At 41.3% G+C, this 22,119-nt stretch overlaps 2 protein-coding genes across 2 annotated transcripts; both read left to right on the top strand.

Annotated features, from left to right (window-relative positions):
• Positions 1-2,206: 2,206 nt before the first annotated feature.
• Positions 2,207-8,873, top strand: LOC127532944 (TOG array regulator of axonemal microtubules protein 1-like). The gene is made up of 5 exons (XM_051944841.1): positions 2,207-2,498; positions 2,680-2,831; positions 8,062-8,303; positions 8,416-8,574; positions 8,694-8,873. The coding sequence occupies exons 1-5, from the start codon at positions 2,207-2,209 to the stop codon at positions 8,836-8,838; spliced, it is 990 nt and encodes a 329-aa protein (XP_051800801.1). The 3' UTR covers positions 8,839-8,873.
• Positions 8,874-19,369: 10,496 nt separating this feature from the next.
• LOC127532946 (TOG array regulator of axonemal microtubules protein 1-like) lies at positions 19,370-21,931 on the top strand. Its single transcript, XM_051944842.1, has 5 exons — positions 19,370-19,732; positions 19,993-20,098; positions 20,235-20,476; positions 20,589-20,747; positions 20,867-21,931. The coding sequence occupies exons 1-5, from the start codon at positions 19,413-19,415 to the stop codon at positions 21,009-21,011; spliced, it is 972 nt and encodes a 323-aa protein (XP_051800802.1). The 5' UTR covers positions 19,370-19,412; the 3' UTR covers positions 21,012-21,931.
• Positions 21,932-22,119: the final 188 nt, after the last annotated feature.

Below are 22,119 nucleotides of genomic sequence, written 5' to 3'. Positions count from 1 at the left end.
TACATTTTAATGATAATATAGCATTCAATTTATCACATGTAGGCCTACTTTCTCTATCAAACAAAAACACTTTCAAGTCTATTTGTATTTATTTTTAGACATACAGTTTAAAAAATAGTTGCATTACCTTCAGTCAAGCTCATTCGTCACACATTGTTTCAAACTTTATTGTTCATTGGCTGCAGTACATTTCTTAATCCACTCGAGGCACCAATTAGTCAAACCGACACTGCGTGATACATGAATGATACAATGAGGGAAAAGTGTGACACACACGATGAGGTCTCATCTGCCCATCACTACTTGACCAGCGATACGAATTGACAGTGACTGCAAAAATGGCTCCCGTTAAAACATTTAGGCACGACAAAACCCGTTCTTACGAACAAGACAAATGATTTCAACGGAATATAAAGTTCCTAGTTTCTTTTGATAAAATGATTTATAGAGTGCCCGAAATTACATCATTCAATGGCAAAACAAATTTTGTGTTCAAATTCTAGTTCTGTGTTCAAAAAGGTAACAGTTTTGAAAACAGAACTAACTCCTTCAGAAAACCAGTTGTTCACCCAGAGTTGAAGTTTTCTTTCACATTTTAAGTAAAATGAAGGTCATGACATAACCTTTTTATTCTAAATAAAAATGAAGCGGGAATTTGGTACCTAACATGGAGTTGTTTTTAGAAAAAAAGTAAAAGTCACCACTTGATTCCAGATTCAAGTCCTTTGTCATCTTTTTCAAATTTGTAAAAAGAACTGATGTGGCATTTTGGAATGGCTTGTGGAAATCTGACCAGAAAATAACAGACTGGACTAGTTGACATGTTTTGATCGCAAGGACAAGTGGGTTTATATTTGTCATATTTTCTCCCTATCACTAATTTCTAGAAAAGAAACATGAAAATTTTATTCAATTTAGTTTTTGGAAATGGCTACAAATACAACAAAATGTGCTCCAAATTGTGCCAGAATGCCCCATTTTGCATCTTGATTTTCAACATTTCTACGGGGGGGCATGCCCCTGGACCCCCCTAGTTGCTTCGCGCCTCCAGCGCAACCTACCACCTCACAGCCATTTCAACCAAGGGGAAACACTGTTGACATATATTCAGAATTTGCACTGAAGTCGTTTGTGGGGGGCCCCCAAGGTACATTTCGCTTAGGGCCCACTGAAGGCTTGGGCCGGCCCTGACGGCTTCAAACATCTCCAATACCAGGTGACACAAAAGAATGACTCCAACTTTCTTGATTTAAAATGGTTGCTGAAGACTTATCTCCATTTTTTTTTCTCATAAAAGGGCAAAATTTGATTCCTTTCTTCTTCCTCTTTGAAGTTTTTTGTTTATGCCTACTTCTATTCAGTTTATATGTGACATTACCAATTCCAACAGCTTCTAACAACGCTATGGAGCCAAGTTCATTCGCCTTAGAGCAGGTGATGGAAGCAAACCTACCTTACATTTTCTATTGTACATTTTTTTCATATTTTAAAACTTTCAAATTTACTTGACAATTGTACTGAAATGCTATTTCCATCAGTACAGCTGGAGAAAACAGGTTTGTTCTGACTTATACTGCACCCAGCCACCAGAGTTGGATCAAGATATTTGGTCTTCACATTGTGCTGTCATGTCGTTTATCTTTATAAACCCTCCAATAGAAAGCTGGACGAATCTGCCATAAATGTGTTTGTTAATGGTGGTAAATGTGGAAAACTTTTGCCCTGGTGGGGGCGCTACGGAGCCGCAGAAGGAGGTGTCTGCTCAGCGTTAATGCTCCGTACCATCCTGCACCGAATATCCTTTAAACCCTAATTTGGTCATACGAATCTTCTATGGACCATGTCCAAAACGACAACAGTCAAAGACTGCGATATTTTCTCTCGCAAGAACGGCCCGCAAAAACAGAGAACTAACTCTCCACAAGCCCAACAAAACGAGGAGGCTGCTAGCAACATGGCGGACATAGCGGCGGTGCTAGCTGAGCTAAAGCTACTCCGCTCAGAGTTTGGAGGATTGTCCTCCAGACTGAGCTCTATTGACGACCGCTTCGACAAGGTGGCCAACTCTGTTGCAGCTTTAGAAAGCAAAACATCAGAAGTGAAAAAGAATGTGGCTTCTAACACTACAAGGGTGGATGAGGCTGAAAACCGGATAAGGTCAACCGAAGAACAATTGGGAAAGACCGCAACGGAACTGAGAAGCGCGATGACGCGACTTGCATACCTGGAAACCAAGGCTGAGGACCTGGAGAACCACGGCCGACGGAAGAATCTGCGACTGTTTGGTCTCCGCGAGGAGGCAGATGGAGGCCAGCTGCTGACGGAGTTCATACAATCCATGCTACTGAAATGGCTGGAGCTGGGCACCAGGAGATCCTTCGTACTAGAGCGAGCTCATCACACCCTAGCTCCGCTGAAACCAGACCAGGGCAGAGCGGTCCTGATCCGATTCTCACAGCTTCAAGACCGGGAGTTGGTTTTCCGCTCCGCTAAGCAGCGTGATATCGGATACTGGTCAACTCACTCCCCAGAAAACTCACTCCCCATATGCTTAGGTTACTTACCTATAACTAGCTGAAATCCATGGATGATATCCTTTTACACTGAAAGCTGAAATACCCTATCCCTAAACCTAACCGGGGAGTGAGTTGACCAGGTACCGTGATATCATACATGAAGGAAGCAAACTTTTCTTCGCCCAGGATCTCTCAGCTGAAACAGTGAGACAGCGCAGCGCCTTCAACGCCGTCAGGAAGAAATTCACGGATAAAGGAATGATCCGCGGTTTTCAGTTCAACCCATGCCGAATGAGGGTCCTCCACAACGAGACAGTACGTCTCTTTTCAACACCTAAAGAAGCAGAGGACTTTTCTCGAGGACTTGATAGAGATCCTAACTAAAGCAGTGGTAAGAATGGTTCACCTTTACATTTAGGATGAGTAATGGACGTTGACAGACTGATAAGTTAATATATGTAAGTACTTGTTAGAGGTGATCACCTGTTGCTCGGTCTACCTCTCATCTCTGCTTTATACATCTTGGCAGCTTCAAATACTGTAGATGTGACCACCTCTCTTTGTTAAGTAGTTCTATGAGGAGGTTATGTAAGAATGAGTACTTATGACGACGGATAACAGTTGGCTTTTTTTGAGTTGAAGTAATAGGGTGAAGCATTTATTACGTGACATGTTTAATGGTGCAGGCTTCCGTAGTTTAGCTGCTCCCCAGAAGAGTGGATCAGCACAAGCCCCTCAGTTGTTTTTACTGAGTAAGGGAGCGAGGGGAACTTATAGTTCAATATGTGTATTATTATGTATGTTTTAATTGTTTCTTTTCTATTTACGTTTCGTGTGCTCAGCACAACAGCAGTGTTTTCTATTTATCCTGTCTATGTTACCTTTAAGAAATATGGAGCAGGCAGGTGCACAAAGAAACTATGACTTTAAAATCACCAGCTGGAATGTTAGGGGACTAAAAAATGTTACGAAACTAAAACAGGTCATGACTAGAATTAAAGAGCTTAAGTCCAAGATAATTTTCCTTCAAGAAACCCACCTGACAACCCCGGATGTAAAACGTATACGGAATAGATGGGCTGGTAGAGTTATACATGTAGCATATTAGTCCATGAGCCAAGTGGCTAAAATTGGGGTCATCGGTACCACTTTGGGGGGCAAATTCTCATATGCATTTTTGTTAAGGACAATATCCCTAGTAACCATTCCTGTATGATAGACATGCACAAGGGGCAGCTTTATGTGAGATATCCATGGGTTTTTAATAGGTACGTCAATACAATTTTCTAGCCTCCGATATGGTAAATACAAGCATATACACTGATCTAAATACTAACTACACTCATAAAAGACATTCAAAATCATTGAAAACTGTAATGAGTTTCTTATTGATATGCTGTGATATAAAGAACTTTAAGGAATGTTTTTATCTACGCATTTTAACTGAGAAATTCAAATTAAAGCAGAGCGTTCAACACCAATTTTTGTCATTATCCTTCTGGTAGATTGTAACACATTCATCTTTTGTCTTTTATGAGTCTGTGGAAACTAGCAGATATCCTGTAATATGAATCATAATTTTGCAATAATATACTATAGATATGAAGATTTTTAAAGGCATTTTATTTTGAAATGCCACATCAGAATGCCCCCAAATTGAGTGGGGGTCTTCCTGGACTGGTCTACTTCAAGAGTGAGGTGGAATGAGTCTGTGGAAACTGGCAGATTTCCCGCAGTTCCATATTACCGTAATGTGAAGTATGCACAGGCTCCCCTAAATACGAGCGCTTGCTCACTTCACGCCTTTCTCGGCGGTGCTGGATTGCTTCACACCAGTACCGCCTGGATGATGTATTTTTGTGATGAAGGCAAATTTGATTATTGGTAAATAATGACATTATTACTTTTATTTGGTATTTTTACATGTTAGAACCAAAATGATGTGACATTTTAATTTTGAGACTAGTGGAAGACAGACAGGACTTCAGCTTCTCTGAAGGATTTGGAGAGAGCTGTAGGAGAAAGAAGGGCCAGTTCATACGTCAGGTGGCAGATGAAGATCCACAGAAGGACTTTTCAGCCCATCAGGTCATACATGAACAAATGGAGACAGATCTTACATTATATGAGATGTAACATTTTAAATTGTACTTCAACATAATTTACCCCCAACATGTTTTCTGCAAAAGCTCAACTAACTCCAAGTTGAGACAAGAAAACATTTTTTTTTTCCCTTTGGAAAGCCATATTCCTCATATAAAATGAGTACACCAGTGTTTCAGCATTTGACATGAACCCAAACCCATCCACTGTGTGCTTTCTGTACAGTAAATATGACAGTTAAAAGTTTAAAAAATAACTGCTGCTTTGTTTACATTTAAACGAAGTAGTGCTCAGACTGCTGTCAGAATGTGATTACCTTGATTTCATTGCATTGAAAATCCGCCACCATTCATCCAATCTGATTCAAACTCCCCACTGCACTTCCTCAGGACCCCTGCAATACCCCTACCAAGTTTGAGCATGATCTGAAGTACGGTTGTCAAGATATGCAATGGTTTCTATGCAGAATGAACACCCCTAAAAATAGTTCAGAATGGGACATTCTAGAATTCATGCTGCATATAAGTGTCAGTGTGCAGACAGTTGGGGACAGTGTCTTACGGATTTCAGGAGGACAACAGGACTACTTGAAATTAGCAGGACATCGAGATAAAACTCATCAACCTTTCATCAAAATCCAAAGAAGCCAACATTTTTGAGGTAAGTGACTTCACTGCTCTGCTTGATGAAGCAAACACCAGAGGAAACATTCAGAAGGAAGTTTTAAAGTCTATTTTTCTACAACTCTGTCCAATTTGTAATGAAATCCGTGAGTCAGAACAGGTTGTAACACTCAGTGCTGTTGTTTTATGATAATTGGTTCAATATTTAGCAAATATGATAGAAAAGTGAGATCACAACAGTGTGGTAGATGACCAATGGTTTAACAAGACATCCATAGATTGTGGCTCTCTTTTGTGTCTGTTTCACCTTCAGTCTTCTGTGAGAAGATAAAAATGAACATTCAAAGTTCATCCACATCATCTTCCTCCGAGGGGAGTACCACAAGGCAGCGTTTCAGAGACCCAACAGACTACACGTTGGTGAAAGAACTGGTAGGTGGAAGCTATGGAACAGTGCTGGAATGTGTTGAAAACAACACTGAAGAGCACGTGGCTACAAAGGAGCCCGAATGGTGCCGAATGGCAAATGTATTATAATTTATGTGACATTATAGATAAAATCCTGTAGAATAACAATGGCACATCTTACATTTATACAAAGCAAAATAAATAGCTTTCTATCAGTTTTTGTTTCAGGTTCTGCGTCTAACATATAGTTATAGATTGAACCATGAAAGCATGCAGCTCGCCACTATGACGGAGAGCATGAAACAGTAAATGAGCATTGAATAAACCCAACAGCAATAGAAATGTGAAGTTCATATTGAATTAATTCAGGGATTCTTACATCCTCTGATAAGCATTTCAACTGTGTTGTGTTGGAACGAGTGTGACAGTGTAACATTTGCCCTTAAAGCTGAGAATTCAGCTTGTTGAACAAGCTCAAGTCAAACCAGTAGCAAAATCCTGTCATAATATTTAACCTCAATTAAGTTCACACTTGAAATTAATCTTTTTTTTTAAATCACAGAGTACAGCGTGTCCTGGAGTCAATAGCCAGTCCAGAATTGTGGACTTGGATGAGGCTAAGAAGGAGGCTTTCCTCCTTCAAACACAGAGGCTGCGTGCTGCAGAGTTAGCACGAACCAACTCTGTGCTGCGGAGGCTGGGACTCTGCAGCCAACAGGACCCCCTCCCTTCACCTCCACCCCCAGATGCTCTCAGATGCAGGCCTGCATCACCGCTCCAACGAAGGAGGATGAGACCCGCTTCATCAGTCAGTCTTCCTAATTTGATGAAGGAGGACACAGAGGAGATGAAGAGATGTCAGAGGAGTCCAGACACCCTGTACGGGGAGGGGTACCAGCTGAATCCAGGCAGAGACCACATCTCCAGCCCATCAGCTTCTGTGAGCTCTGAGGACTCCCTCAGCATGGTGGATGCTCACACTCCCCGTGAGCTGAAGAACATCCCGCTCATCTACACCCCATCCCCTCCCCCACCACCATCAGCTCCTCTACCCAAAACAAGAGCAAACCGTCTCTCTGTGATGACGACGAAGCTCAGGGGACCAGGTCAGTTCATCATTAGACAAACTGAAAGTCACAACGACACAGCTGAAGACATTTAAGGCTACAACTGAGTCTCAAATGACCTAAATGTGTTTTCTAACCAGATTTAAGTCCTTATTGTTGATGGATTATTTTAGGACAAGTAGAAATACCAGTTGAAAAACCTTATTACAACTTGATTAATACCTTCAAATTCTTGCTTTAACTACAATTACTGATGTATATGTACTTACAGTACAGAAACTAAAAGCCTTCACTGTGCAAGACAGACACTTTTACAGTTTTGATACCAGTGATTACATATTGCTTGTCACTAAAATGTCAGTTGACTTAGTGACAAACATACATTTCTTTTTCTTTTAGTTTGTACCGTTTTATTCTTTGTCCGTTCTCAGATGTAAACAAACAAAATGCGTAATTGGCTTAATTTAAACAGATAAAGAAGTAGCTGGTGGACGCAGACTCCTGACGACGGCTCAACATCATATGGAGGCGGTCGCAGAAAAAGTCAAGAAACTACAGGGTAACTCTGCTGCCCTGTTGCCACGACCACCAGCACCAGCTACAAGGAAACCTGTAGTAGCACCTCTCACTCCAGCTCCTCCTCCAAAACCCTCCCTACCAAAGAAGAGAGCAACTCATGGGAGGTCTGTGCGGCCTGCAAAGACAGTCAGCAGGGACCAGAGGACAGATGTTACCTGCAGCTTCCAGACAGCAGAAAGTCAGAATCAGGACGATCTGCAGCCGCTCTCTAACCCTGCAGAGAGTCTGTCTCTGTGCTTCAAACAGCTCAGCTCAGATGACTGGTAAGATTCTAACTGCAGACAGCAGACACATTTCTGCCTGCAGTGACAGCAACTTTTACTTTAACCGTGTTAAGGTGTGTCGGCTACAACAAAACGGTTTATTGTCAAAGAGCTCTGATCTGAGTTTGGTTCTTTAATTGGTCCAGTGACTTGACAAACTGCCAGCAGCTACTTTACACAGCTCAGTAATGGACACTGAACGTGCTGGAGCTTCAAAGTGTCGGACACATGAGTAACTGTTTTTTTTTTTTCCAACACAGGATGACGAAGGTTAAAGGGCTGCGATGCATCCCAGCTCTGGCGCAACACCACCCAGACACACTAATGCCGAAACTGCATGAAGTCTGTCTGGTTGTGATAGAAGAGGTACTGAAAACATTTTCCACTCTGTCTCTTTTCCTGCTGCTCGTCTTTGTCCACATGTGTCTGTAAGAGTCCACGGCACATCAGTCCATTGTGTTACAAGTATGATTACTGACTGCTGTTCATTCTTGGTCTCTAGGTTAAAAACCTACGCCCCTCAGTGGCTTGTGCAGCCATGGACACCATCCGCTGTCTTTATGTCCACCTACAGAAGGGCATGGACACTGAGGCAAATTGGACAGGTCAGGCTCTGCTGCTGAAAATCTCACAGGCGTGTGGAAATGCCTTTCTCCAGCAGCAGGCCAGTGAGGCCTTGGAGGCTCTGGTGCAGAATTGCAGCCCTGGTCGAGTGCTGCCTGTTCTGCTGAATACAGGGCAGAGGTAAGAGCACAGTGGAGGATGATGGTTTATGAACAAGTGTAGTAGCACCAGCAATCAAAAGAAGTCAAATCGTCATCACATAGTGAATTTGGTTGTGTTTGTCCTTCGTCAGCCACCTGAGCCCTGCAGTAAGAGCCAGCACTGCTCGTCTGCTCCACCTGCTGGCTGACAGACTGGGAGCGACTAAAGTCCTGACAGCAAGGCAGAGCTTCACCCAGCGCTTCCTCACTGCTGTCAGTAAGATGTCTCTGGATGCTGCTGCTGAAGTCAGGTCAGTTATCACTGTAGCTCACTGAGGTCAGACTTGCTGCTTTCTGGTTTGTGTCTCCTCTTTGTTCAGTCTTGTGTTTACTCACTAAAGTGTTAAATAAGAAACATGCATCTGTACAGGCCTCATGGACGTGCCATCCTTCAGAAACTGGCCCTCCACAGGGACTTCATGAAGCTGTGGCAGAAAAATGTGGCGGAAAAAGATCGCCACTCACTGGAGAAGGTCCTGAGGAATGTGGTGAAGAATATCAAAATCCATATATGAATCCAGGGTGTTGTTCACCACACAGGACAACAAGAAAAGCCTCATTCTTACTGTCAGTCATCATGACCTCAGTATCCTTCGCTGGGTTTATTGTTCTCTTGTGTTTTGATCTCATGAGTTTGTTTTCTATCTACTATCATATTCTCTCTATCTATTATCCCCCTTTCCCCTCACCCCAACCGGTCGAGGCAGATGGCCGCCTTGTCTGAGCCTGGTTCTGCCGGAGGGTTCTTCCTGAAAAAGGGAGTTTTACCTCCCCACTGTCGCCAAGTGCTTGCTCAGACAGGGAATCCAAAGGAAACTGGATTTGTTGGATTTCTCTCTATAATTTTGTCTTTACTTTTCTAAGTGAAGTCTCTTGAGATCACACATTTGAACTGGTGAATAAAATTGATTGAAAATGAACTGAAAGGTTCACCCCAAAAGTGTCTGGATTCTGGTCACATGGTTGATGCTCACATCTGCCCTGAGTCAGTCGTGGCTTCTCAGTTGCTGTGCAGAGCAGAGAATCTTTGGGTTTCTTTTTTCACAATTTCCATCGTTATTTTTGGTGAATTTTTAAATTTGACGTTTTAAAGAAAGTGACTACAATGAAATCTGACAATTTTAAGCTTATTTTCAACTGGTTTTCTCTATGTAACCACACAAAACTGATGGCATTTATTACAAACAGTCGGAAAGTTGAACCACTCTTTCCATTTTTACAGTTTGTGGCTCTAAAAAGAGTGTGCATTTTGAAGACTTTTTAAAAACAAAGCATGCCTTGGCAGTGCACGGCACGGCAGTGAAGTTAGTTTCAGCCAGAGCACCAGCAGCTCTAATGCTGCAGACGTTACAGCTGCATCCACCAACAAGCTCAGCAGGACAGAATAGGATCCATCTTGGCTCTAGATTACTGCTATTGGTAAGATTAGGTGCAAAAGTAAATTAAAATGCACATTAACTCAACTTGATATTCTTGTTGCACATCAGCTATAGAGAACTGATCCAATATAATAAAAACAGTGCATGTTAACTTAAAAATGTTTATTACCACCTGACCATATTCTGTAATATTAAAATGAACAAAAGCTTTACTTAGAGTAATAGGAGATGAGTACCAGCCTTTGTAAATGTCATATATTTTACTGATACGCAGCATATTTTAACATAATATGTTTTTCAAATATATTTCAACAGCAAAATTTGAGAAAACATTTTAAAAATTGCCGTTTTACACTTGCCAGAGGTGTTTTTTTTTTTTTACTCTTTTGAAAGCGTTGTTGCACAGAATGACAGCTGGAAAGAGCTTTTTTAAATGAGTTCTGATATAGTGAGCATTTTAACTGCAATTACTTTTGCTGTAAGTAAAATTTAATTCTAGAGCACGTTTCACAGCTACAAAATCACAAGGTGCTTTACGATAAAAACCAAAATCATGTTAATAATAAAATGTTTATTACCACCAGACCATGTTCTGTCAAATCATAATTAGAAAAACACTTTCATTTCCCACATGGAAGTAGCAGTTATCATTAGCAAACTTTATCATGTATTTTACTAATATGCAACATTTTTAACATAATATTGTGTTATTTTAACATTATTATTCACATATTCTAACACAATATGAATTATTAATCACATCTGTGATGCATTTTTTCATGTTGGAAGTGTCACAATAGAAAATGGAAACAGCAAAATTTGAGAAAACATTTTTAAAAGTTGCCATTTTCACACATTCTCAAGGTGTTTTTTGATTTTTCTGAAGAAGAGCTGATGCGTAGAATCAGAGACGGATACAGCTTTTTTGAGTAAGTTCTGATACAGCGAACATTTCAACTAAAATTTCCACTTCTTTTGTTGTCTTCATCTCTGGACAGCTTCCAGAGCCGGCCCAAGGCATAAGCGAGTTAAGCGGTCGCTTAGGGCCCACCACCACCAGGGGGCCCCCCAGAGTCCTTAATAAAAAGCAAGTGTAATTGTAAAAAAATTTAGAAAAAAAAACACAACAATGAATAACCATTGTTCCGGGTTGTACAACAATAATTTTGGTATAATTTTCTAATGCCAGCTAGGCTGCCAAGTATGTCAACCTTCGATGGTATCAATAAGTGGACCTAGTTACTCCTGCGGCAGAATACCTTAGCGGCTGCTCAAGTTCAGTGACAGTTAGAGTGACAGTGTCATTGCTCAATGGTGGACAGAAGCAAACAGAAATGTTGCTGTCCAAGAAAATGTACCTCTCAGGGGCACAAAAAAGAAAGAGAAAACGGTTGGAGGAGCAGGAAAAGAAAAACAAGGATAAAGGTAGGTTGTATGACTTTTTTGTTTTGATAAATGTTGTGAGCATCAAGTTTAGGGCTCAGTCTGAGTCTTGTTTGCCACGGTGGCTTTTTCTCCTCCGGTTGGATATTTGGTAATTGCAATTACATTTTCTAACCTTTAATATATAACAAATCCCTTCACTTAAACCAAAATGATCTAAATCCTCGACTCTAAACATAACCGGAATTAAAACCCGTTAAGGTTCAGCGGCCCGCGGGCGGGCCGTTTTGATATTTACATTAGCATTTTTCGAAATAGAACAACACTGCCAACTCGATGATAGAAACATTATACACCGATGGAAAGCTTAAATTCTCACGAATCCGCCGGTATAAACCACTTTCAGATGTGATTACCACAGCGGGAAATATAAACACATTTGTCCAACAAACAACCAATATCCATCCTTCCGTTCTCTGTACACGGCTTTAACGTACACAGCGCGACTCACATTTGCGGGTTCATTATTACACACAGATGAAAAGAGAAAGAGAGCAGAAAAAGCAAAAAGAAAGCAAAGATTTTAGTGTTCTAGAGAACTTGTTTTTTTATGTATGTTATAAAACCATATAAACATGTCATGTGCCTTTTCAAATATGAAAATATGTTTTTCTGGCATGCCAATCTGTACTTTTATACTCTGTTTTACAATCATTTGTAATAAAAAGTAAGCTAAGCAACCTTACAGGTAATTTCTGTTAAAAGATAAAAGAAACTTTTAAAAAACATCTAAATGAACTTCCAACATCAACATAGTCAGTAATGATCAAAGAACTTGATTACATTACTTGAGTAAAAGTAAATTGGGTCAAAATTACCCCAATAAATGTAAAAGTAATTCAGTGAAGTGAAAGTAAAGAGGCATTTGCTGTAAAGTAAAAGCATAAAAACTGCTGAAATACATGCTATGAATTATAATTTTGGGGCTTAAAAATTACTACCAGTATGATTTCCTGCATGGTAACACAACTGGGTTTATTGAGAAAATTATAAACAACACTTGACATTGACTGTGGTCACAACAGGCACAAAGCACTGAAGCCTACATTTTAATGATAATATAGCATTCAATTTATCACATGTAGGCCTACTTTCTCTATCAAACAAAAACACTTTCAAGTCTATTTGTATTTATTTTTAGACATACAGTTTAAAAAATAGTTGCATTACCTTCAGTCAAGCTCATTCGTCACAATTGTTCAAACTTTATTGTTCATTGGCTGCAGTACATTCTTAATCCACTCGAGGCACCAATTAGTCAAACCGACACTGCGTGATACATGAATGATACAATGAGGGAAAAGTGTGACACACACGATGAGGTCTCATCTGCCCATCACTACTTGACCAGCGATACGAATTGACAGTGACTGCCAAAAAATGGCTCCCGTTAAAAACATTTAGCACGACAAAACCCGTCTTACGAACAAGACAAAATGATTTCAACGGAATATAAAAGTTCCTAGTTTCTTTTGATAAAATGATTTATAGAGTGCCCGAAATTACATCATTCAATGGCAAACAAAATTTTGTGTTCAAATTCTAGTTCTGTGTTCAAAAAGGTAACAGTTTTGAAAACAGAACTAACTCCTTCAGAAAACCAGTTGTTCACCCAGAGTTGAAGTTTTCTTTCACATTTTAAGTAAATGAAGGTCATGACATAACCTTTTATTTAAATAAAAATGAAGCGGGAATTTGGTACCTAACATGGAGTTGTTTTTAGAAAAAAAGTAAAAGTCACCACTTGATTCCAGATTCAAGTCCTTTGTCATCTTTTCAAATTTGTAAAAGAACTGATGTGGCATTTTGGAATGGCTTGTGGAAATCTGACCAGAAAATAACAGACGTGGACTTAGTTTGACATTTTTGATCGCGAAGGACAAGTGGTTTATATTGTCATTTTTCTCCCTATCACTTAATTTTTTTTAGAAAGAAACATGAAAATTTTATATTATTTAGTTTTTGGAAATGGCTACAAATACAACAAAATGTGCTCCAAATTGTGCCAGAATGCCCCCATTTTGCATCTTGATTTTCAACATTTCTACGGGCGGGGCATGCCCCTGGACCCCCCTAGTTGCTTCGCGCCTCCAGCGCAACCTACCACCTCACAGCCATTTCAACCAAGGGGAAACACTGTTGACATATATTCAGAATTTGCACTTGAAGTCGTTTGTGGGGGGCCCCCAAGGTACATTTCGCTTAGGGCCCACTGAAGGCTTGGGCGGCCCTGACGGCTTCAAACATCTCCAATACCAGGTGACACAAAAGAATGACTCCAACTTTCTTGATTTAAAATGGTTGCTGAAGACTTATCTCCATTTTTTTTTCTCATAAAAGGGCAAAATTTGATTCCTTTCTTCTTCCTCTTTGAAGTTTTTTGTTTATGCCTACTTCTATTCAGTTTATATGTGACATTACCAATTCCAACAGCTTCTAACAACGCTATGGAGCCAAGTTCATTCGCCTTAGAGCAGGTGATGGAAGCAAACCTACCTTACATTTTCTATTGTACATTTTTTTCATATTTTAAAACTTTCAAATTTACTTGACAATTGTACTGAAATGCTATTTCCATCAGTACAGCTGGAGAAAACAGGTTTGTTCTGACTTATACTGCACCCAGCCACCAGAGTTGGATCAAGATATTTGGTCTTCACATTGTGCTGTCATGTCGTTTATCTTTATAAACCCTCCAATAGAAAGCTGGACGAATCTGCCATAAATGTGTTTGTTAATGGTGGTAAATGTGGAAAACTTTTGCCCTGGTGGGGGCGCTACGGAGCCGCAGAAGGAGGTGGCTGCTCAGCGTTAATGCTCCGTACCATCCTGCACCGAATATCCTTTAAACCCTAATTTGGTCATACGAATCTTCTATGGACCATGTCCAAAACGACAACAGTCAAAGACTGCGATATTTTCTCTCGCAAGAACGGCCCGCAAAAACAGAGAACTAACTCTCCACAAGCCCAACAACGAGGAGGCTGCTAGCAACATGGCGGACATAGCGGCGGTGCTAGCTGAGCTAAAGCTACTCCGCTCAGAGTTTGGAGGATTGTCCTCCAGACTGAGCTCTATTGACGACCGCTTCGACAAGGTGGCCAGCTTTAGAAAGCAAAACATCAGAAGTGAAAAAGAATGTGGCTTCTAACACTACAAGGGTGGATGAGGCTGAAAACCGGATAAGGTCAACCGAAGAACAATTGGGAAAGACCGCAACGGAACTGAGAAGCGCGATGACGCGACTTGCATACCTGGAAACCAAGGCTGAGGACCTGGAGAACCACGGCCGACGGAAGAATCTGCGACTGTTTGGTCTCCGCGAGGAGGCAGATGGAGGCCAGCTGCTGACGGAGTTCATACAATCCATGCTACTGAAATGGCTGGAGCTGGGCACCAGGAGATCCTTCGTACTAGAGCGAGCTCATCACACCCTAGCTCCGCTGAAACCAGACCAGGGCAGAGCGGTCCGATCCGATTTCTCACAGCTTTCAAGACCGGGAGTTGGTTTTCCGCTCCGCTAAGCAGCGTGATATCGGATACTGGTCAACTCACTCCCCAGAAAACTCACTCCCATATGCTTAGGTTACTTACCTATAACTAGCTGAAATTCCATGGATGATATCCTTTTACACTGAAAGCTGAAATACCCTATCCCTAACCTAACCGGGGAGTGAGTTGACCAGGTACCGTGATATCATACATGAAGGAAGCAAACTTTTCTTCGCCCAGGATCTCTCAGCTGAAATCAGTGAGACAGCGCAGCGCCTTCAACGCCGTCAGGAAGAAATTCACGGATAAAGGAATGATCCGCGGTTTTCAGTTCAACCCATGCCGAATGAGGGTCCTCCACAACGAGACAGTACGTCTCTTTTCAACACCTAAAGAAGCAGAGGACTTTTCTCGAGGACTTGATAGAGATCCTAACTAAAGCAGTGGTAAGAATGGTTCACCTTTACATTTAGGATGAGTAATGGACGTTGACAGACTGATTGAAGTTAATATATGTAAGTACTTGTTAGAGGTGATCACCTGTTGCTCGGTCTACCTCTCATCTCTGCTTTATACATCTTGGCAGCTTCAAATACTGTAGATGTGACCACCTCTCTTTGTTAAGTAGTTCTATGAGGAGGTTATGTAAGAATGAGTACTTATGACGACGGATAACAGTTGGCTTTTTTTGAGTTGAAGTAATAGGGTGAAGCATTTATTACGTGACATGTTTAATGGTGCAGGCTTCCATAGTTTAGCTGCTCCCCAGAAGAGTGGATCAGCACAAGCCCCTCAGTTGTTTTTACTGAGTAAGGGAGCGAGGGGAACTTATAGTTCAATATGTGTATTATTATGTATGTTTTAATTGTTTCTTTTCTATTTACGTTTCGTGTGCTCAGCACAACAGCAGTGTTTTCTATTTATCCTGTCTATGTTACCTTTAAGAAATATGGAGCAGGCAGGTGCACAAAGAAACTATGACTTTAAAATCACCAGCTGGAATGTTAGGGGACTAAAAAATGTTACGAAACTAAAACAGGTCATGACTAGAATTAAAGAGCTTAAGTCCAAGATAATTTTCCTTCAAGAAACCCACCTGACAACCCCGGATGTAAAACGTATACGGAATAGATGGGCTGGTAGAGTTATACATGTAGCATATTAGTCCATGAGCCAAGTGGCTAAAATTGGGGTCATCGGTACCACTTGGGGGGGCAAATTCTCATATGCATTTTTGTTAAGGACAATACCTAGTAACCATTCCTGTATGATAGACATGCACAAGGGGCAGCTTTATGTGAGATATCCATGGTTTTTAATAGGTACATCAATACAATTTTCTAGCTCCGATATGGTAAATACAGCATATACACTGATCTAAATACTAACTACACTCATAAAAGACATTCAAAATCATTGAAAACTGTAATGAGTTTCTTATTGATATGCTGTGATACAAAGAACTTAAGGAATGTTTTTATCTACGCATTTTAACTGAGAAAATTGAAATTAAAAGCAGAGCGTTCAACACCAATTTTTGTCATTATCCTTCTGGTAGATTGTTAACACATTCATCTTTTGTCTTTTATGAGTCTGTGGAAACTAGCAGATTTCCTGTAATATGAATTATAATTTGCAATAATATACTATAGATATGAAGATTTTAAAGGCATTTTATTTTTGAAATGACACATCAGAATGACCCCAAATTGAGTGGGGGTCTTTCCTGGACTGGTCTACTTCAAGAGTGAGGTGGAATGAGTCTGTTGGAAACTGGCAGATTTCCCGCAGTTCCATATTACCGTAATGTGAAGTATGCACAGGCTCCCCTAAATACGAGCGCTTGCTCACTTCACGCCTTTCTCGGCGGTGCTGGATTGCTTCACACCAGTACCGCCTGGATGATGTATTTTGTGATGAAGGCAAATTTGATTATTGGTAAATAATGACATTATTACTTTTATTTGGTATTTTTACATGTTAGAACCAAAATGATGTGACATTTTAATTTTGAGACTAGTGGAAGACAGACAGGACTTCAGCTTCTCTGAAGGATTTGGAGAGAGCTGTAGGAGAAAGAAGGGCCAGTTCATACGTCAGGTGGCAGATGAAGATCCACAGAAGGACTTTTCAGCCCATCAGGTCATACATGAACAAATGGAGACAGATCTTACATTATATGAGATGTAACATTTTAAATTGTACTTCAACATAATTTACCCCCAACATGTTTTCTGCAAAAGCTCAACTAACTCCAAGTTGAGACAAGAAAACATTTTTTTTTCCCTTTGGAAAGCCATATTCCTCATATAAAATGAGTACACCAGTGTTTCAGCATTTGACATGAACCCAAACCCATCCACTGTGTGCTTTCTGTACAGTAAATATGACAGTTAAAAGTTTAAAAAATAACTGCTGCTTTGTTTACATTTAAACGAAGTAGTGCTCAGACTGCTGTCAGAATGTGATTACCTTGATTTCATTGCATTGAAAATCCGCCACCATTCATCCATCTGATTCAAACTCCCCACTGCACTTCTCAGGACCCTGCAATACCCCTTACCAAGTTTGAGCATGATTCTGAAGTACCGTTGTCAAGATATGCAATGGTTTCTATGCAGAATGAACACCCCTAAAAATAGTTCAGAATGGACATTTCTGAATTCATGCTGCATATAAGTGTCAGTGTGCAGACAGTTGGGGACAGTGTCTTACGGATTTCAGGAGGACAACAGGACTACTTGAAATTAGCAGGACATCGAGATAAAAACTCATCAACCTTTCATCAAATCCAAAGAGCCAACATTTTTGAGGTAAGTGACTTCACTGCTCTGCTTGATGAAGCAAACACCAGAGGAAACATTCAGAGGAAGTTTAAAGTCTATTTTTCTACAACTCTGTCCAATTTGTAATGAAATCCGTGAGTCAGAACAGGTTGTAACACTCAGTGCTGTTGTTTTATGATAATTGGTTCACTATTTAGCAAATATGATAGAAAAGTGAGATCACAACAGTGTGGTAGATGACCCAATGGTTTAACAAGACATCCATAGATTGTGGCTCTCTTTTGTGTCTGTTTCACCTTCAGTCTTCTGTGAGAAGATAAAAATGAACATTCAAAGTTCATCCACATCATCTTCCTCCGAGGGGAAGTACCACAAGGGCAGCGTTTCAGAGACCCAACAGACTACACGTTGGTGACAAGAACTGGTAGGTGGAAGCTATGGAACAGTGCTGGAATGTGTTGAAAACAACACTGAAGAGCACGTGGCTACAAAGGAGCCCGAATGGTGCCGAATGGGAAATGTATTATAATTTATGTGACATTATAGATAAAATCCTGTAGAATAACAATGGCACATCTTACATTTATACAAAGCAAAATAAATAGCTTTCTATCAGTTTTTGTTTCAGGTTCTGCGTCTAACATATAGTTATAGATTGAACCATGAAAGCATGCAGCTCGCCACTATGACGGAGAGCATGAAACAGTAAATGAGCATTGAATAAACCCAACAGCAATAGAAATGTGAAGTTCATATTGAATTAATTCAGGGATTCTTACATCCTCTGATAAGCATTTCAACTGTGTTGTGTTGGAACGAGTGTGACAGTGTAACATTTGCCCTTAAAGCTGAGAATTCAGCTTGTTGAACAAGCTCAAGTCAAACCAGTAGCAAAATCCTGTCATAATATTTAACCTCAATTAAGTTCACACTTGAAATTAATCTTTTTTTTTAAATCACAGAGTACAGCGTGTCCTGGAGTCAATAGCCAGTCCAGAATTGTGGACTTGGATGAGGCTAAGAAGGAGGCTTTCCTCCTTCAAACACAGAGGCTGCGTGCTGCAGAGTTAGCACGAACCAACTCTGTGCTGCGGAGGCTGGGACTCTGCAGCCAACAGGACCCCCTCCCTTCACCTCCACCCCCAGATGCTCTCAGATGCAGGCCTGCATCACCGCTCCAACGAAGGAGGATGAGACCCGCTTCATCAGTCAGTCTTCCTAATTTGATGAAGGAGGACACAGAGGAGATGAAGAGATGTCAGAGGAGTCCAGACACCCTGTACGGGGAGGGGTACCAGCTGAATCCAGGCAGAGACCACATCTCCAGCCCATCAGCTTCTGTGAGCTCTGAGGACTCCCTCAGCATGGTGGATGCTCACACTCCCCGTGAGCTGAAGAACATCCCGCTCATCTACACCCCATCCCCTCCCCCACCACCATCAGCTCCTCTACCCAAAACAAGAGCAAACCGTCTCTCTGTGATGACGACGAAGCTCAGGGGACCAGGTCAGTTCATCATTAGACAAACTGAAAGTCACAACGACACAGCTGAAGACATTTAAGGCTACAACTGAGTCTCAAACGACCTAAATGTGTTTTCTAACCAGATTTTAGTCCATATTGTTGATGGATTATTTTAGGACAAGTAGAAATACCAGTTGAAAAACCTTATTACACCTTGATTAATACCTTCAAATTCTTGCTTTAACTACAATTACTGATGTATATGTACTTACAGTACAGAAACTAAAAGCCTTCACTGTGCAAGACAGACACTTTTACAGTTTTGATACCAGTGATTACATATTGCTTGTCACTAAAATGTCAGTTGACTTAGTGACAAACATACATTTCTTTTTCTTTTAGTTTGTACCGTTTTATTCTTTGTCCATTCTCAGATGTAAACAAACAAAATGCGTAATTGGCTTAATTTAAACAGATAAAGAAGTAGCTGGTGGACGCAGACTCCTGACGACGGCTCAACATCATATGGAGGCGGTCGCAGAAAAAGTCAAGAAACTACAGGGTAACTCTGCTGCCCTGTTGCCACGACCACCAGCACCAGCTACAAGGAAACCTGTAGTAGCACCTCTCACTCCAGCTCCTCCTCCAAAACCCTCCCTACCAAAGAAGAGAGCAACTCATGGGAGGTCTGTGCGGCCTGCAAAGACAGTCAGCAGGGACCAGAGGACAGATGTTACCTGCAGCTTCCAGACAGCAGAAAGTCAGAATCAGGACGATCTGCAGCCGCTCTCTAACCCTGCAGAGAGTCTGTCTCTGTGCTTCAAACAGCTCAGCTCAGATGACTGGTAAGATTCTAACTGCAGACAGCAGACACATTTCTGCCTGCAGTGACAGCAACTTTTACTTTAACCGTGTTAAGGTGTGTCGGCTACAACAAAACGGTTTATTGTCAAAGAGCTCTGATCTGAGTTTGGTTCTTTAATTGGTCCAGTGACTTGACAAACTGCCAGCAGCTACTTTACACAGCTCAGTAATGGACACTGAACGTGCTGGAGCTTCAAAGTGTCGGACACATGAGTAACTGTTTTTTTTTTTTCCAACACAGGATGACGAAGGTTAAAGGGCTGCGATGCATCCCAGCTCTGGCGCAACACCACCCAGACACACTAATGCCGAAACTGCATGAAGTCTGTCTGGTTGTGATAGAAGAGGTACTGAAAACATTTTCCACTCTGTCTCTTTTCCTGCTGCTCGTCTTTGTCCACATGTGTCTGTAAGAGTCCACGGCACATCAGTCCATTGTGTTACAAGTATGATTACTGACTGCTGTTCATTCTTGGTCTCTAGGTTAAAAACCTACGCCCCTCAGTGGCTTGTGCAGCCATGGACACCATCCGCTGTCTTTATGTCCACCTACAGAAGGGCATGGACACTGAGGCAAATTGGACAGGTCAGGCTCTGCTGCTGAAAATCTCACAGGCGTGTGGAAATGCCTTTCTCCAGCAGCAGGCCAGTGAGGCCTTGGAGGCTCTGGTGCAGAATTGCAGCCCTGGTCGAGTGCTGCCTGTTCTGCTGAATACAGGGCAGAGGTAAGAGCACAGTGGAGGATGATGGTTTATGAACAAGTGTAGTAGCACCAGCAATCAAAAGAAGTCAAATCGTCATCACATAGTGAATTTGGTTGTGTTTGTCCTTCGTCAGCCACCTGAGCCCTGCAGTAAGAGCCAGCACTGCTCGTCTGCTCCACCTGCTGGCTGACAGACTGGGAGCGACTAAAGTCCTGACAGCAAGGCAGAGCTTCACCCAGCGCTTCCTCACTGCTGTCAGTAAGATGTCTCTGGATGCTGCTGCTGAAGTCAGGTCAGTTATCACTGTAGCTCACTGAGGTCAGACTTGCTGCTTTCTGGTTTGTGTCTCCTCTTTGTTCAGTCTTGTGTTTACTCACTAAAGTGTTAAATAAGAAACATGCATCTGTACAGGCCTCATGGACGTGCCATCCTTCAGAAACTGGCCCTCCACAGGGACTTCATGAAGCTGTGGCAGAAAAATGTGGCGGAAAAAGATCGCCACTCACTGGAGAAGGTCCTGAGGAATGTGGTGAAGAATATCAAAATCCATATATGAATCCAGGGTGTTGTTCACCACACAGGACAACAAGAAAAGCCTCATTCTTGCTGTCAGTCATCATGACCTCAGTATCCTTCGCTGGGTTGATTGTTCTCTTGTGTTTTGATCTCATGAGTTTGTTTTCTATCTACTATCATATTCTCTCTATCTATTATCCCCCTTTCCCCTCACCCCAACCGGTCGAGGCAGATGGCCGCCTTGTCTGAGCCTGGTTCTGCCGGAGGGTTCTTCCTGAAAAAGGGAGTTTTACCTCCCCACTGTCGCCAAGTGCTTGCTCAGACAGGGAATCCAAAGGAAACTGGATTTGTTGGATTTCTCTCTATAATTTTGTCTTTACTTTTCTAAGTGAAGTCTCTTGAGATCACACATTTGAACTGGTGAATAAAATTGATTGAAAATGAACTGAAAGGTTCACCCCAAAAGTGTCTGGATTCTGGTCACATGGTTGATGCTCACATCTGCCCTGAGTCAGTCGTGGCTTCTCAGTTGCTGTGCAGAGCAGAGAATCTTTGGGTTTCTTTTTTCACAATTTCCATCGTTATTTTTGGTGAATTTTTAAATTTGACGTTTTAAAGAAAGTGACTACAATGAAATCTGACAATTTTAAGCTTATTTTCAACTGGTTTTCTCTATGTAACCACACAAAACTGATGGCATTTATTACAAACAGTCGGAAAGTTGAACCACTCTTTCCATTTTTACAGTTTGTGGCTCTAAAAAGAGTGTGCATTTTGAAGACTTTTTAAAAACAAAGCATGCCTTGGCAGTGCACGGCACGGCAGTGAAGTTAGTTTCAGCCAGAGCACCAGCAGCTCTAATGCTGCAGACGTTACAGCTGCATCCACCAACAAGCTCAGCAGGACAGAATAGGATCCATCTTGGCTCTAGATTACTGCTATTGGTAAGATTAGGTGCAAAAGTAAATTAAAATGCACATTAACTCAACTTGATATTCTTGTTGCACATCAGCTATAGAGAACTGATCCAATATAATAAAAACAGTGCATGTTAACTTAAAAATGTTTATTACCACCTGACCATATTCTGTAATATTAAAATGAACAAAAGCTTTACTTAGAGTAATAGGAGATGAGTACCAGCCTTT

The sequence above is a fragment of the Acanthochromis polyacanthus genome, unplaced genomic scaffold, assembly GCF_021347895.1.
Source record: "Acanthochromis polyacanthus isolate Apoly-LR-REF ecotype Palm Island unplaced genomic scaffold, KAUST_Apoly_ChrSc contig9, whole genome shotgun sequence".
In the NCBI taxonomy this organism is placed as follows: Eukaryota; Metazoa; Chordata; class Actinopteri; family Pomacentridae; genus Acanthochromis; species Acanthochromis polyacanthus.
The sequence above is the reverse complement of the archived record's forward strand: the minus strand, read 5'-3'. Positions and strand labels throughout refer to the sequence as shown.